This window comes from Podarcis cretensis (assembly GCF_951804945.1).
Source record: "Podarcis cretensis genome assembly, chromosome: 3".
Taxonomy (NCBI): domain Eukaryota; kingdom Metazoa; phylum Chordata; class Lepidosauria; order Squamata; family Lacertidae; genus Podarcis; species Podarcis cretensis.
Genome location: NC_137172.1, coordinates 104,069,950 through 104,085,005, shown reverse-complemented (window position 1 = coordinate 104,085,005; position 15,056 = coordinate 104,069,950). Strand labels below are relative to the sequence as shown.

Sequence of the window (15,056 nt, the reverse complement as noted above, 5' to 3'; positions counted from 1 at the left end):
GGGAAAAAGTGAGTCTTATAGAGCAAAAAATACGGTACTTTTTTTTTATCTGTCCTGAATCTTGCCACTGCTCAGCTTAAATGGATGTCTGTGAGTTCTAGTGTTACGAGAGAGGGATAAAAACTTTTATCCATCCACTTTCTTCATGCTGGGAATAAATTATGTATGCTTCTATCATGACTTACTTGACTTTACTCTAAACCAGGCTTCCTCAACCTCGGCGCTCCAGATGTTTTGAGACTACATTTCCCATCATCCCTGACCACTGGTCCTGCTAGCTAGGGATCATGGGAGTTGTAGGCCAAAAACATCTGAAGGGCTGAGGGTGAGGAAGCCTGCTCTAAACCAAAAAAGCTCGAATGCTGTGACCTTTTGTCATAGGGGAGTTGCCCCATCCCATGAAAAGAAGAGCCCAATATAGATTTTACATTTGATGGGCATTTAATATTTGAGGAAGAGGGGAGATGAAACAGATTTAAAGACCGAAATTGCTTGGAAGTCCAATTGCCTAAAGATAGCTTTGGCCCAGATATAGCTACCCAAGCATCTGAGGCCCTTCTACAGGTGCCCCTATCAAATAGTGCACAGTATGTAATCCTCACCTAAGAGGAGGCCTTTATAGCAGGTGAACTGCAATCATGGAATAAAATAATTTTTAAAAATGCTGTAGTTCTTTGGCATACCTCTGGAGCTCCATGCAGTCAAAGGAATGAGCTCCCACCACTGGGGAAAAGGGCGGAGGTTTGTCCCTGCAGTTGCGCTGAGGTCTGGACAAAGTTCTGAAGCATCAATACTGTTCCATTACTTCTGAATGCCCATATCAAAGCCTGTGCAATGTGGGAAACAAGACCCTGCCTGTCTCTCACTTTAGGCTGGGGCAGGCGCTACAAATGTGCACCCTGGAATAAAAACTACAATCATGCTGCAAAGTGCATTTGTGAATCTCTGGATCACTTTTAAAATGTCCCTGAGGAATTCTACTGGTCCCTTCCTCCCTGCCTGAAAGTCCTCCGAGCACAGCTTTTTGTCTTTTCTTGGACCAGCTTCATGCCCATGAATCAACTATTTTCTATTTTTTACATTTTTCAACTAAATCAGTAAACTCGTCAGTTTACATTTTTAGACAGGAGTGACTTGCAAGAGAGCTCATGTAATGTTAAAGATGTATGGTAGAAAACACCTCTTAAGCACAAGAAATTGGTTACATATACAGAACTTTAAAAATCTAATGGCTAAAGTGATGACCAGGTCTTGATTTGAGCTAGGGCTCAACACAGGAATCTATTTTGAACCTTGGAACATTTCAGGTAGTATTCGAAAACAGCAAATACACAGAAAGGGCAATATTCAACTGTGGTGTCCGTCCCCGGCCGTCCCTTGCACAAACAGGACTTGACCCTTTTTTTCCTCTCCCCTGTAGTCTCCTGCATGCATTCAGAATCTGTTGTGGAGAGTTGGGGAACCCTCCAGAACAAAAGATAGGGCCAAGGAGCTTCGATTTTGAAAAGAGGGAGCGTAAGTTCTATCATCATGCCTGCTGGCACAACATTAGATCTCACCCAATAAATGTATATCAATATTCACTGCTCTTAGTCTAGATTGGGGGCTGTGTTTTCATATTAAATAGTATAGCTGCCACTGATCTGATACCACTCAGAAACCTAACCAGTGGTCCAGTTACAAATTTGCAAAATGGAGCCAGTAATTTACTCTTCCACAGCACTTTTTCGACTAGGGATGGGCTACCATTCTTTTTTAACGGCCACATTCCCTTGGTAATCTGTCATGGTCTCATGACAACTGCGGATGGGGCCGCGCCCATGTATTTCTGTCCCCTCCCTTTCTCTTTCCAGGCTCTCTTCTTTCCACCCAGTGAGCTACTGGAGGAGGAAATTGCAGAATGCACAAAAAGCAGGCATTTCCTTCCAAACAGACTGCCGTCACCAGAGGTCTGAATTGATCGCAAGCAGACCATCTGATAGAGCACACCTTTGATAGAGCTATTCCTTGCACTATCAAGCCCCCAATTGCTAGCACAATGCAAATTACATTTTTATAAGCACATCACCACAAATGGCTATTTCTTAAGTTATCTGTGCAAAATTGAGCTTTGAAGTTGACCGAAAATCGGACAGAATGTCACAAATTTGCTTGTAAACATGAACTAAAAGTGATTTTCTAGTAAACAAGATTACTTGTTTATGCAGCTTTGCCATTCACTGCTTAATTTTATACAGAACATTAAACTTTTTTTTTTACTCTAAAGGCAAAGCCCAGAAAATTTAACAGTGACTCAAACTTAAGTCGCCAAATTCAGTCTTATTTTTTTATAAAACTATATTTGTAGTTGACTACAAGTTGTCAGATCAAATGGTGTCATTACAGATTTATAAATTTTCAATTTTCACTTTGGCCAGAAACAGGCAAGGGGAGAGAGATGATAGTTTAATTTGTGAAATATTCTGGCAGAGGCATTACAATTCAATAAATTTCTTTCAACATCCCCATTAGCTATGTGGTGTTACTCCAGATAAAACAGTTTACATCTGCTTCCTGTGAACAAATAATTTTTTGCTACAGAATGGAAGCAGCTCGAACAATACAGTATTCTATAGGTTAGCATTCTTGCCGAAATAAGTTAGCTGTGGCTTCAAATGTTAAAATTAAGCCACAATTGCTGTAAATATGCAAAGCAGGTTAGATCAGGGATATCTGCAGTAATAACTAATATATGTATTCTTAATTAATCACTAATAAGGTCAACTTCATTGTTTGCACGTTACTGAAACAAGACCTCTTCAATATCCACCGGTTTGCTGAAGATGTTAAAGCGCTTGTCTGTGGCCAATCTCTTGGTAACATCCCGAAGAAACAATCGCAGTTCTCTCAGTGTGTTTTCTTCCTGGTCCTCCATTCGCTGCTTTTCTGCCTCTGAGAGCTGGCGAGTAGAAAATGGTAGTGCAAGAGGAAGCACCTCCATATCAGAAAGAGCTTTGAAAAAAAGAATAATCAAAAAGTCAGGCAAAATAGGCTTTTCAGATTACATCCTTGGAAAATTTCACACGACACAGTGAATTTCCTACTTTTTATCCTTATCAGACTTTATAATGCCAAGAACTCTGCACTCCTTATCTCAGCTCTGCACACCAAACTGAAGTAACCATATTGTGGGGACTTTACAATTACTGCGAACAATGACAGCCTGCTCAGCACCAGACACCTTTCCCTCAATAAGAGGGGTTGACAAGAGACAGGGTGGCAGGAATCTCAAGATCCTGCATGGCCTTCTATCACAGCTATCAGAAAGTTAGAGCCAGAGGTATTTTTGACTCCTTCAGTCTATAGGAAACAGTGGCGTAGCGTGGGTTATCAGCACCCGGGGCAAAGCAAGTAATTTGCGCCCCCTAACCCATGCATTTGCGCCCCCTAACCCGTGGATTTCCCTAACCCCCAGATGTTGCGCCCGGTGCGGCCAGCCCCCCTGCACCCCCCACGCTACGCCACTGATAGGAAAGCACAACTAATGCCTGCCAAGTTGTAAGTCAACTCCACCGAAAGATGGGTTTCCTTTCAGTGCCAAGGAAAATGTTCCAAATCCCAAACCCCAATTAATCTGAAGCCACTACAAAAACTGTCTGCCTTTCCCCCTTAAGATTTACATACAGGCAAGCTTCTAGGAGGTTCTATAAGCAGGCAATGGGGGTAGGAGTAAAAAAGTTTCTAGTGCAGGAAAATCCAAGACCACACTGGCAGAATCTAGTGATTGGGTGCTGTTTTGGGCAGCTCTCTAAATTTCTGCTCAGTTCATGCTTCCTTCTTTCTCTCAAAGCTGCTATCCGTTTCAAAGTCTTTACTGCTTTGAATATGGCTATCCCACAACTCTCAACAATTTTACAATCCGTTTAGATATGAAGACTGATATAAAAATATATAAATGGGTGCTCGTTGGCATACTGAGATGCTATTCTGGCAGCCTATTCAGCCCATTTATTGCCTTTAATTCTAACACGTTCAGGAAACCAACCAGCCTCCAGAATGTATGTTGAGGTAATAGCTGAGAGAAAAAAATGTAGCTGAGGGAGTGCGGTGGAACTGGCCTGCTCAAGCAATTCTGTTAATTGTGGTTACTCTTCCTGCACCTTTCCCAGCTCTACAATACCATTTTGGAGCTGGGATGATCAGAACTGCATAGCGTTACAAATATCGGAAAAGGCTAAGGTATGCGACCATTTAGCCATGGGGTTTGTTTTTGGTTTAGTGTTACAAATATGGCTGTACTCTATACTAATTACAACACCAGAATTTTTATTGTCTATGTCTTCTGTAATAATTCCTACTGTGGCATTCCTTTTTCACAGCTGCCACACGCTGAAGACATGCTTTCCACAGCTATCCAACACAACTCCCAAGAGTTCCTGGTGTCACTGCAAGGTCAAGACCCTATCAGTGTACATGGGAAGTTAAGATTTTATTTTCTCAAATGTGCATCACTTGACATTTATTTACATTGGGCTTCATCTGCCAGTTTGTTGCCCGTTTCATTCAATTTGTTACTTTGCTTTTAGAGCTCTTCACAATCTTGGATTTCCACCAACCTGAATACTTTGGTGTCATATGCAAACTTAGCCACTTCTCTGCCCATCCTTAATTCCACATCATTCAATGAACATGTAACACCATGGTGTGGATGCAAATATTTATCCTATGCACCATCACCAACAACGACTGCTATTTCTAATCTTATTTCAAAATGAACACAAGCAGGGCTGCTTTCAGGTGGAAAATTACATACATTCTGGACTTTATAGAGAATTAACTTACCAATTTGTTTCCTTCTTGGAGGAGGCATAGATGCTTGATTGAGGACAAGCTCTTGGAAAAATTTGCGCCTGTCTTCTTCACTAGGTCTCTGAATATAAAAAACCTCTTCATACTGGATTTTAAAGATACATTTCACCTACATAAAATCAATGAGAATTAGGCAGCTGAAAATCTCCTCGAGCTACTTAATCGAACAAAACAAGCAAATTTTACTACACCACCCCCTCCCACTACGTAAAATAGACAAAATGACCCTCATAATTTTACTGCCTGAAAACGGGGTAGCTAAATTGCACGTGCCAATTTGGTTTGGTCCTAGCAAAAGCTAGTAATTGGTTACATCCTCAGCAGGGAAGAAAAACACACACTAGGGTAAAAAACAGCATTGTTTCAATAGCATTTAACAAAAACAGCTAGTCTGACAATCACAGAGGGGGGGCTTGAGCCTAGCGGACCAAATAAGGCAGTGTCAGGGCAAGAAAAGAACATTGGACAGAAGCTCCAAATTAGAACGGGAAACATTTGCTTTCTTGTTTTAGGGTATTTTTCTAACATGTCGTCGTCAGCGGTACCACCACCTAGACAAAATTAATTTTGCAATGCCAGCTTCCAAAGTTTGATTTACATTAGTAAGCAACATTATCCCAATCTAACGATACATACAACCAGCCCCCCATTCTTGCCACAGTACAAGTGGTTTGTTAAACACCCTCAGGAATAAAAAGATACCATATTTTTTGCTCTATAAGACTCACTTTTTCCCTCCTAAAAAGTAAGGGGAAATGTGTGTGCAAATGCAGGCTGTGCAGTTATTCCAGTAGCCAGAACAGCAAGAGGGATTGCTGCTTTCACTATGCAGCGATCCCTCTTGCTGTTCTGGCTTCTGAGATTCAGAATTTTTTTTCTTGTTTTCCTCCTCCAAAAACTAGGTGTGTCTTGTGGTCTGGTGCGTCTTATAGAGCGAAAAATGCGGTACTTCAGCATTGGGGCAGAAGTTTCCCTCCAAGTGGACATCCCTACATGCACATTTCAAGCCCCTCTCTGATTCAGGTTCACTTTTCCCTACAATGATTCCACTTCTCAAGTAATCACGCCATGCTCACCTCTTCTGGCAATTCACTATACATGGTTTCAGAGGTAGAGAGTAGAAATATAGGTGAGAATGATGGTATGTCTTGCAGCAAAGTTAGAAAAGTAGCTCTCACAGTTTCACTGACAGCTTCCCACCAATCACCAATATGAGGCATGTAAACAATACTCGGTAGTGTTCTTCTTGCTTCACGAAAGATCTAATTTAAGAGGATACCAATGTTAAAATGATATTAAGAAAATAATTTTTAAAAAATTATTTGTATTTTATGCACACAAACATTTAAGAATGTAGTATTTTCAACTGTATCTTTCTTAAAGGTTAGATTTAAATAGCTATTTTCCATATGCATTCACGTTAAGCCTCCAAAGTATCTCGGTCTTGTCTTAGTAAAACTTCAAAGCATTGTTCTAATCATCTATCATCACAAAAATCACTAACTTGCATAAGAACATTAAACAGCACTTTTTTATTGCTTCTTCTGATTATTATTATTTTTTACTGGTATAATATTCTCAAACATTGCTTCCTCTCAATTTTGAAATGCCACCGCTTAACTAAACTGAAATTAATGGTCGCTCTGCATCTTGCCAATAACTTCAGACATAGCATGGCGGCATGTTTCAAAATCGTCTCCATAACATACCATTCTGTGTTTTTCCTATACTTTAAATGGATATGAGATAGCAGGGTTATGATTATAGATGACAGTTAACAATGAAGTCTTTGGACTTAACAACTGTCAATTCCCTCCCCAATAATATTAAATATTCCATGTACAGCCATAGCTTTGGCTCAGAGAATGCTATGACAGAGCTTACATGTGCAGCCTAAAAACAAAGAACATTTAGAGAAGCTGAAGGTTTTCAGAAGTGTTTTTATAGAAGATATTGTTGGTTTCTGCAAAGCTGAGATTTAATCCAACCTAAACAGGTAAGTTAAAAGAGAACCCAGCGGCCTGGGAATAGGGAACTGACAGCCCTCCCCACTCAACCCACAGAATTCTCCCTCGCAAGTTTTAGGACTGAAAATACCTCTTGTTGGTGCCAAAGCTAAAATGCTTTTTACAAATCTGTAAAAAGAAGGGTGGATGGTTGAACCAAGAAGAAAGGCAGCCCTGAAGCTTAAAAAGTTTCTCACCCTGCAAGTGACGTAGCAATCTCACCATTCAAGATAAACTGACAGCAATCTTAAACATTTTTAACAAATTCCACCAAGCTCAGTCTCTTTCTGACAGTTGGTGACCGGAAATGCTTTGTCTCAGACCAGAGAAGCATGCATAGCTCTGGCAGTGACACTTCTTGCTTCGGCAGAAGTGTACTGTGGCACCTTAAGAGTTCATTGTCGTTTAATTCTGTGGACTTGGGTAGAAAGGGAGATGGGTACAGGATTCCCTTTTAGTTGTCTGACACAGCTTTAACTGAGGCTTCTGCTTCACACAGAAACCCCTATCTGTGTCTCTAGGAACACTTAAAATTTCCCATCCACATGGTATGTTTGCAAAGAGGGATTCCTTATTGACATTTATTTCACGGAAAGCTGATGGGAAACTTTCTGCGTGTGACATGTTGCACAAAAGGTCAAAAGGGATATAAAGGCAGACTAACCTGCGCACATGATTCTTCAGGTGTTTTGGCACTGACTGAATAAAGTGCTGGCAGATCTAATCTGTGCACAGCAATTTTTTCGAGCGAGTGCAAAAGTGCTGGAGCAAGGTGCGAAGTCTGACCTGAATCCCTCTCTCCAGAAAGCAGTAATCTTGGCCGGTAGGAGGTGGGCTGATGGTAAGCTGACCTGAAACAAAATTTAACATTTTAATTTTTGTTTAGACCGGATCTGTTTTTACCATATATTTTTGCCATACACTGAGTACTGTTAAGTGCTTCCTAGTGAGCAAGTTGAATGAATTATAGCAACACACCTGCAATTAGCATGCCCGACACTCTAGCAGGGAGTTAAGTCAGCTTAGCAGAGGGGGTTTATCAGGTGTAGGGAAATGGGTGGTGGCCGGGGGGTGGGGGAGCGGGATGGCAAGAGAAGCAAGCATAAACGAAGAATCTTTATTGGTTGATTCTATAAATCTCTCTAGAAGAAAGGTTTAGGGTAAGAATACACCAGACCAAACCAAAGACTATACCAGAATAGTATCATAAATCACAAATTTATGCAGGCACTACAAGCAGCTATTCCTGTGTAAGTCTTGATGATAAAGTTATCAGAAAATCTACTCACATTGTAAAATGAAGGTAAGGTTTGTGTACAGCAGCTGATAAATGTTTCTTTGGTGATCCCGACTGGCAACTTGTCTCAAATATTGATGAAGCATGCTCATCTTCACTATCGTCCAAAATTAGACTAGTTGCATCTGTTCAATGAAAATTAAAGGCCGATTAATACGTTAGCTGACACCTCCCTCAAACATCATGAAACGGGTGCTTAAAATATATTTTGGCCAAGATAAAAGGAAGCTGTAATTAAAAGGGAGGAAATGAAACCTTTTGCAAGAATACACTTAATATAATGCCCCACAGTCTTCATCAAAACATTACTTTAAAACTGTTCTTGTTTTGTTTTTTAATCTGATACAAGACTGATTGGAGTGAAAAGATGAAAATACCTTCTCTTTTGTCAGCCTGGCTGAACTCGGCATGAGGAAACACTTTATGTAAAATTGCCAGAATGTCATTGAAGGTTCTTTCCAAAAGTGGCCTTATGATGGGAGATAGTGCATGCCCTGAAGACATTACGGCACGTTGAGAGGCAGGCACAATATTCTGCATTGCATGGTAAAAATCTTGTGCGCTGAGAACTATTGAAGAGACGTCTAGCTGCAGTTTCTGGCTACTGACGTAGATCTGAGGATAGCGTCGTCGCAGGGCAATCAAGGCAGCCTCAGTGCAAAGTGCTTTTATGTCGGCTCCACAATACCCTAGGGCACAGGAAAGAAGAAAGAAAACATACAAAGGTTCCATAAAGCAGCACCAATGTTTTGCATATGTCAAGCACCCGCCTGAAGCCGAAAGCAGCCAGCAGCATTCTGTCAGATTCATTCACAGTGCATTTAGTAATATGTGCAGCTTTAATATAAATCAAACCACCTGCTGGCAACTGAAGAAGCAAATGTTAAAACTCTCTCTTAAGAATAACCAAGCCTCTGAAAAAAATTCATTGCAGAAGAACCTATGAGACAAAGGCAAGTGTAAATACATTACTGTTCGACATTACCCGAGTGGTGTATGGACCTCAGGTGTGCAGGAACACTATGTAAGCAAATATCCAATCTCAGGAGGATTGGAACTAAGAAATAAAGCCTTCGTTGAGGTAGAAAAAGTCAAGTCCTCGTGAAAAGACAGGAAGCACTTGCTGCATCTGCTGAAGACTCACTAGAAACAATGTTGGGTCTGGCTTTCAGGGAAGAAACCTTCCATGCATTGAGGAATTCCTGCTCTCTCCTTCCATGGAAAGTAAACTAACCATCATGATTAAGGAGACTTGGAAACAATCTCTGTGCTGGTATCCAGGTTTTCCACATCATTCTTTGAACAGCCAAAACTACTGTGATCCTGCCTTATAGACAGCTGTGCTATTCCGGACATTTCTACAAGATTCAGTACAGAATGTTCTATATTATGAGTGGTCACTCTGTGTATTTGCTGAACTTAGCTCCTAATGAAATCAGTGTAGCTTTACTTAGTCAATATTAATGTCAGTGGCATGTAAGTGCTACTAACATACTCTGGATATGACTAAGTTTTGTTCTTGCAAAATGTTGGCTGCCTGTGAAAACGTTTAGCTGATGTGTCTAAAGTTATACAGTAAATTGTTAGGGAAATTTGGTGCAGCTGAAGAAGGGACATGGGTGATTCAGTTAGCGCAACCCTCCCTCTCTTCCTTCCCCAAGAAAATTGGCCACCCTGCTCTACAGCAGTCAGAAAGTGTATTCAAAATTATGTGCTTATACAAATATAACAGATACATAAGCATAATTTCTAAAGTACCAAGAAAAATTATTTTGTCTGAAACATAATTTAATCGGGGGGGGGGGGGAGGGGGAGGGAGAGAACAGCTCACTTCCTATGGCAAGCAATCCCTGCCATGTTAAGCATTTACAACTGCTTACCAAGAGGTTCCTGTCCTCATATTTACAGTCTCCATGCCTCCACCGTGATACTGACGTTGCCTTTGTTAAGCACTTTTTAAATGCATTGCTGTGTTAGCGATAACTAACAATCAGTAAGAGTTTTTAGCAGCATCTCTGTTGCGTGAAAAGTAGCTCAGCAGCAATGCCGTATGACCCCCCAGCTCCTAAACACCCCAATATTTTTGCATTCCCAGGAACTCACCAAAACTATTTATTGAGTACCTAGTGGAATACACTTAATGCTAATCTCATGATTTACCATAACAAGGACAGGCACAAGACTGGAAGCTTCTGCTTTTGATTAGCTGCTCCTACTTAGAAGCTTCTTGGTAAAAGAAAGACACTGTAGCTGGTGTTGTCCATTGTCACACAGAGTAGATATAGCCTCTTCCAACAGCATTATTCTGTGACTGAATGTGCTATCTAGGCTAGCCAGAGCCAATGAGAAGATGTGTTGCCTACTGTCACTGAGCAAGGCATTATCTGGTTTGCCTCCTGAAAACATGAACTGTTTCTTACCTAAAACACAATCCACATTAAAATGCCCATTCTGCTTTCTTACACAGGTTGTTCCGGGGGGGGGGGGGGTGAGGGGAGAGCTACTTACTACTTAAAAGGAACATCACTGGACTAAATCAACTTAGGGCCTGTGCACAAACTTAAGTTTGGAGCTTTAATTTGTTTATTTTCTATATTAAAACATTGACAGTTCTCCTAGTTCCCTAAGGAAAATATACTGGCTTATCTTGGAAAAGATTGCAGTTAATTATTCCACCATTACTGTTTGTAGCTGCATCACCCTAGATGTATTATGATCTAGAGCGTACAGAAATAGATTCCCTATGCAATTTGCTTCAAACATATTACAACCCAAAAAAAAAATCAGCTCAGCTTACTGGAGTACAAGGTCACCACTGCTAATAGGAGACTTCAGCTAATTAAAAATATTCTTAAAAGGTGTTCATAAAGTGACAGAGAACAGTTTCAATTTAACAAACAAACAAAAAAAAAACACCCCTGGGTGATAGTTTGAGGTCTTAATTTGAATTATGTCTGACAATTCTTAGACAGGCACGTTTTGGACACCTTAAGCTATTATGGGATATTGGGCTTGGTGTGCCCATTGCAAACATGGCCCAATCAACTGCTTTCTAAATAATCATATAGGCTACAATAGAGAAAGTTGGATCTCATTACTCTTATGAGTTATTGAGAATAATCTCACATTGGAAGACAAACAAATTTTACATATTTTAAACCAGAAGAGTAGTCATATATGGTTATGGAGGAGAGATCTGATAAGATAAGGAAGTAAAATAGTGAGAGAAGTTAGACAAAACAGGTTAAGAATAGGGACATTGTTTTAGATCTCTAGTGACCAATTATTTCAATGGGGAAGTGCAAGGTTCAAAGGCTGGTTCTGAGTATTCACTGGGATATGAATATGTGAGAGTATTCATTGGGATATATATAACTCACATCAATCAGAAATATAGGTAATCTAGAACACTGGTCTTCAGGACCCACTTGTAGGCTGCAGCCTGATGCAAAGTATGTCACAACAGGAGTACTACCACCTTGCAAATATAAGGTAAGATTAAGAAATGGGTCCCCAAAGGCATGTTTGTGCTAAAAGTGGATTCTGGGTCTGAAAAAGTGTAAGATAGCTGCTGTAAAAGAATCATTACATGGAGCCTGAACATGGAGCCTAAATGGTACCCTGATCATGTGTAGAAATTTATTGACAAAGAGCATATCATGCAATGTGGAAATTTTCAAAGATGACTCTGGGTGGGGGGACGGACAGAAGGCAAATAGAAATATAGAAGACATCTGCACAGAGAATGGTATGTAATGTACTGTAGAAAGAAATATTTTAAAACATTAAAAGTGGAATCAGTTTTGCACAGAGCATAAAGACAACAGTGCAAAAGGGCCACTGGAACACCCAAACCTTGTGCCAATTAAATCTATCTCCAACGATTTGGCTATGACCAAATTGCTAAGTGGCCCAGTTCAGATGTCTTATTTCAAACCTCCAAACCATAGTTTGGTAAACTGAACAGTGAACACGCTCTGGACATTACATTCTACATTCCCTGCCCTCACCATGACAATTTCCTCATTCACTTCCTGATTTCTTACACGAAGATTTCTGCTAAGAAATCCAAAAACAAGCAAACCTCTAAACCATGGTTTGAAACAATAGTTTTGTGGGTTATGAAAACATGGTTTTCAGGCAATTGTGGTTAGCACATATGACATAATTAGCCTAATTCAGGCATCACAGAAAGGGTATAGTGGGGTGGGGGAGATTATCATACAAAAGCACCAGATGAAAAAGCTAATAATAGGAGCACTTGTAAGATCATGGCATGTTTCAAGTCATCCAACTCATCCAGCTTTGGAGGATGAACTGAATATTACTTCACTTTGGTGCTTATTAAGAATAGCACTGAATGCTTTCACTCTGAAAAAGTTGCCTAAAGTGGAACAGAATAGAAGCTGAGACATCTTGACACAATAAAGAATCTTAAAAATCTTAAAGGAGGAACAGAGAATGACAGCCAAGCTATATGAGAAGAATAAAGACCATCTAGGCAGTTATATTTATGGAGTAGTTAGTATGTCTTTGGTGGCAAGTACACATAAAAACACAAAAAGAATCTTCTCTTCTTCTTTGGCAATCACTCGTAGCCAAGTAAGATTGTCTTCCATAAACACGGTTTTAACAATGAGTCCGTAAGTGACTATGGAGGCCAATTCTGGATCCACATGTCCTTCCACAGTGGGGACATTGGTTTCCGGGCAGGAGTTTATCACAGTGTGGATTAGCCAAGCGTGCTTCCTCTTAGCACGTTTCTCCCTTGCGTCCTGAGTTTGAGTGTCTTCAAAGCCCATGACACCTTTGGTAAAGGCTGTTCTCCAACTGGAGCACTCGCAGGCCAGTGTTTCCCAGTTGTCAGTGTTTATACTACATTTTTTTAGATTTGTCTTGAGACAGTCTTTAAACCTCTTTTGTTGACCACCAGCATTACGCTTTCCATTTTTAAGTTTGGAATAGAGTAGTTGCTTTGGAAGATGATCATCAGGCATCCACACAACATGACCAGTCCAACGAAGTTGATGTTGAAGAATCATTGCTTCAACAATGGTGATCTTTGCTTCTTCCAGTACACTGATATTAGTTCGCCTATCTTCCCAAATGATGAGTAAAAAAAATTTGGAGACACCATTGATGGAATCTTTCGAGGAGTTGGAGATGGCATTTATAAGTGGTCCATGTCTCAGTACATGTTGGCAGTACAATAGCTTTGTAAACAAGCATTTTGGTTTCCCTGCGAATGTCCTGGTCCTCAAACACGCTGCACTTCAATCAGGAGAAAGCCGCACTCGCAGACTTTAGGTGATGCTGGATTTCAGCATCAATGTTGGCCATTGTGGAAAGATAACTGCCTAGGTAGGAGAAGTGATCGACATTTTCCAACGTTACACCACTGAGTTGGAATGCCAGGTAAGAAAGCACCTTTTCAAAAGTAATTCACATCTTCAAGTGGGATATAAGAGCAGTATGTAAAATTACAAACACCCCAAATAAATAAAATCCAAATATCAGAATTCCATAATGATCAGCTTTGTATGCTACTTAATTCCATTTTCATTTACGACCTACTGGAGGAAGGAGGGCTGCATTGATGAAGCTGAGAGCTAACATAAGATTCAAGGGTTAGATCATAGCAGCTTCTAGGACCTATTGTGTGCCACACCACACTGAAATATAGAGAAGCATAATGGCATTACACAGGATGAAGCAGATGTTCTCAGAAACTAGAATAACTGAAGTAAACTGAAGCTATGCGTTAAAAAGAATTGACAACATTGTTATCAAGTGGAAGGTGGGGGGGGGAATGAGATTTTCATTCAACACATGAACATGCACTAAAAAACAAGCCTATCGAGGCAAAAATATTTACGTCTAGCTTTGGTACCAAATTAAGAAAGATCAATTCCAACATAAGCTATTGCACACTGGAGCAACCAGACTGATCATCTATATTTTAATCTATTTAAGTGCAGAAGTGTTTATTGATTGCTTAGTTCGAAAAAAGGCACAGATGATATTCACATGCAGTGAATATGCCTGAATGATACCACAAACAGATTAGAGGAACATTTCAGTTGAAGATATCTGTACTATGAAAATTAATGTCTATAAATTATTAAATAAAATTTAGAGGTAACTTGAGTGATTTCTATTTGAAGTGTAAAATTCTGGAATAATTTCTTGAGAACCGTTGGGCAAGTAATAAATCCTGCTTTCAAAAGAGCTGGGTACAGAAATTGAAACATAATTTATAAATTTATTCTAAAGGCTTGTTTGTGACCAAATCCATGCAGGAACATTTTTTCCTCATGCCAAACTGATTAAAAACCCACAGTGTTACTGCATCTTTCATTAAAATGTATGGCTTGATTGACTTGCATGAGCCATTTTAGAGCTATGCCCTCTGAAGAACCCGTTTTGACAGCGGCTTAGCAGGGCTAGGATTATGCTGGGTTAATTTGCTGAAAGACACTGATAGGTCCAAGGCTTGATAATGTATTTTGATCCCTTCCAGTCTGATCCCTATCTCAAATACTTTGATTGGTCTTCAGACAGATTGCCACTTGATTACTTCTGCTTTATTTTGACAGAATTGGCTTTTTAAATGATTTCACACAAATTTGCATTTATTTTTCTTGAAACGGGATAATTTTTCTTAAATGTCCCACATAAAAATTCTGAAGTGCAAGCTTAAAAAACAAAAACAAAAAAACAAAAGCCAAATCAAACTTATAACCAAAGTATGTTAGCCTCAAGAAACCAGCCCTGATGACTACAGAACCTGGAATTCAAAATCTCAAAACAAATCTAAGCATTAAGATGTCTAAGCGTAATGCTAGTGAATGCTCCCAATCCATGACTGCTGAGCAAAATTGTTTTCAGATAATTCAGTCATCATT

At 39.9% G+C, this 15,056-nt stretch overlaps 1 protein-coding gene across 4 annotated transcripts in view; it reads right to left on the bottom strand.

Moving 5' to 3' along the window:
- Window positions 1-15,056, bottom strand: part of ATAD2B (ATPase family AAA domain containing 2B) — a 62,099-nt gene that overhangs the window by 9,476 nt on the left and 37,567 nt on the right. For 3 of the 4 annotated variants that reach the window (XM_079969639.1, XM_079969641.1, XM_079969642.1), the window contains 6 exons: window positions 8,529-8,840; window positions 8,144-8,276; window positions 7,519-7,705; window positions 5,925-6,110; window positions 4,822-4,957; window positions 2,795-2,991 (listed from right to left, as the gene is read on the bottom strand). In XM_079969639.1, the coding sequence (XP_079825765.1) occupies window positions 2,795-2,991; window positions 4,822-4,957; window positions 5,925-6,110; window positions 7,519-7,705; window positions 8,144-8,276; window positions 8,529-8,840 (1,151 nt within the window). The remainder of the gene's footprint in view (window positions 1-2,794; window positions 2,992-4,821; window positions 4,958-5,924; window positions 6,111-7,518; window positions 7,706-8,143; window positions 8,277-8,528; window positions 8,841-15,056) is intronic. The other variant, XM_079969640.1, reaches the window with a different exon arrangement.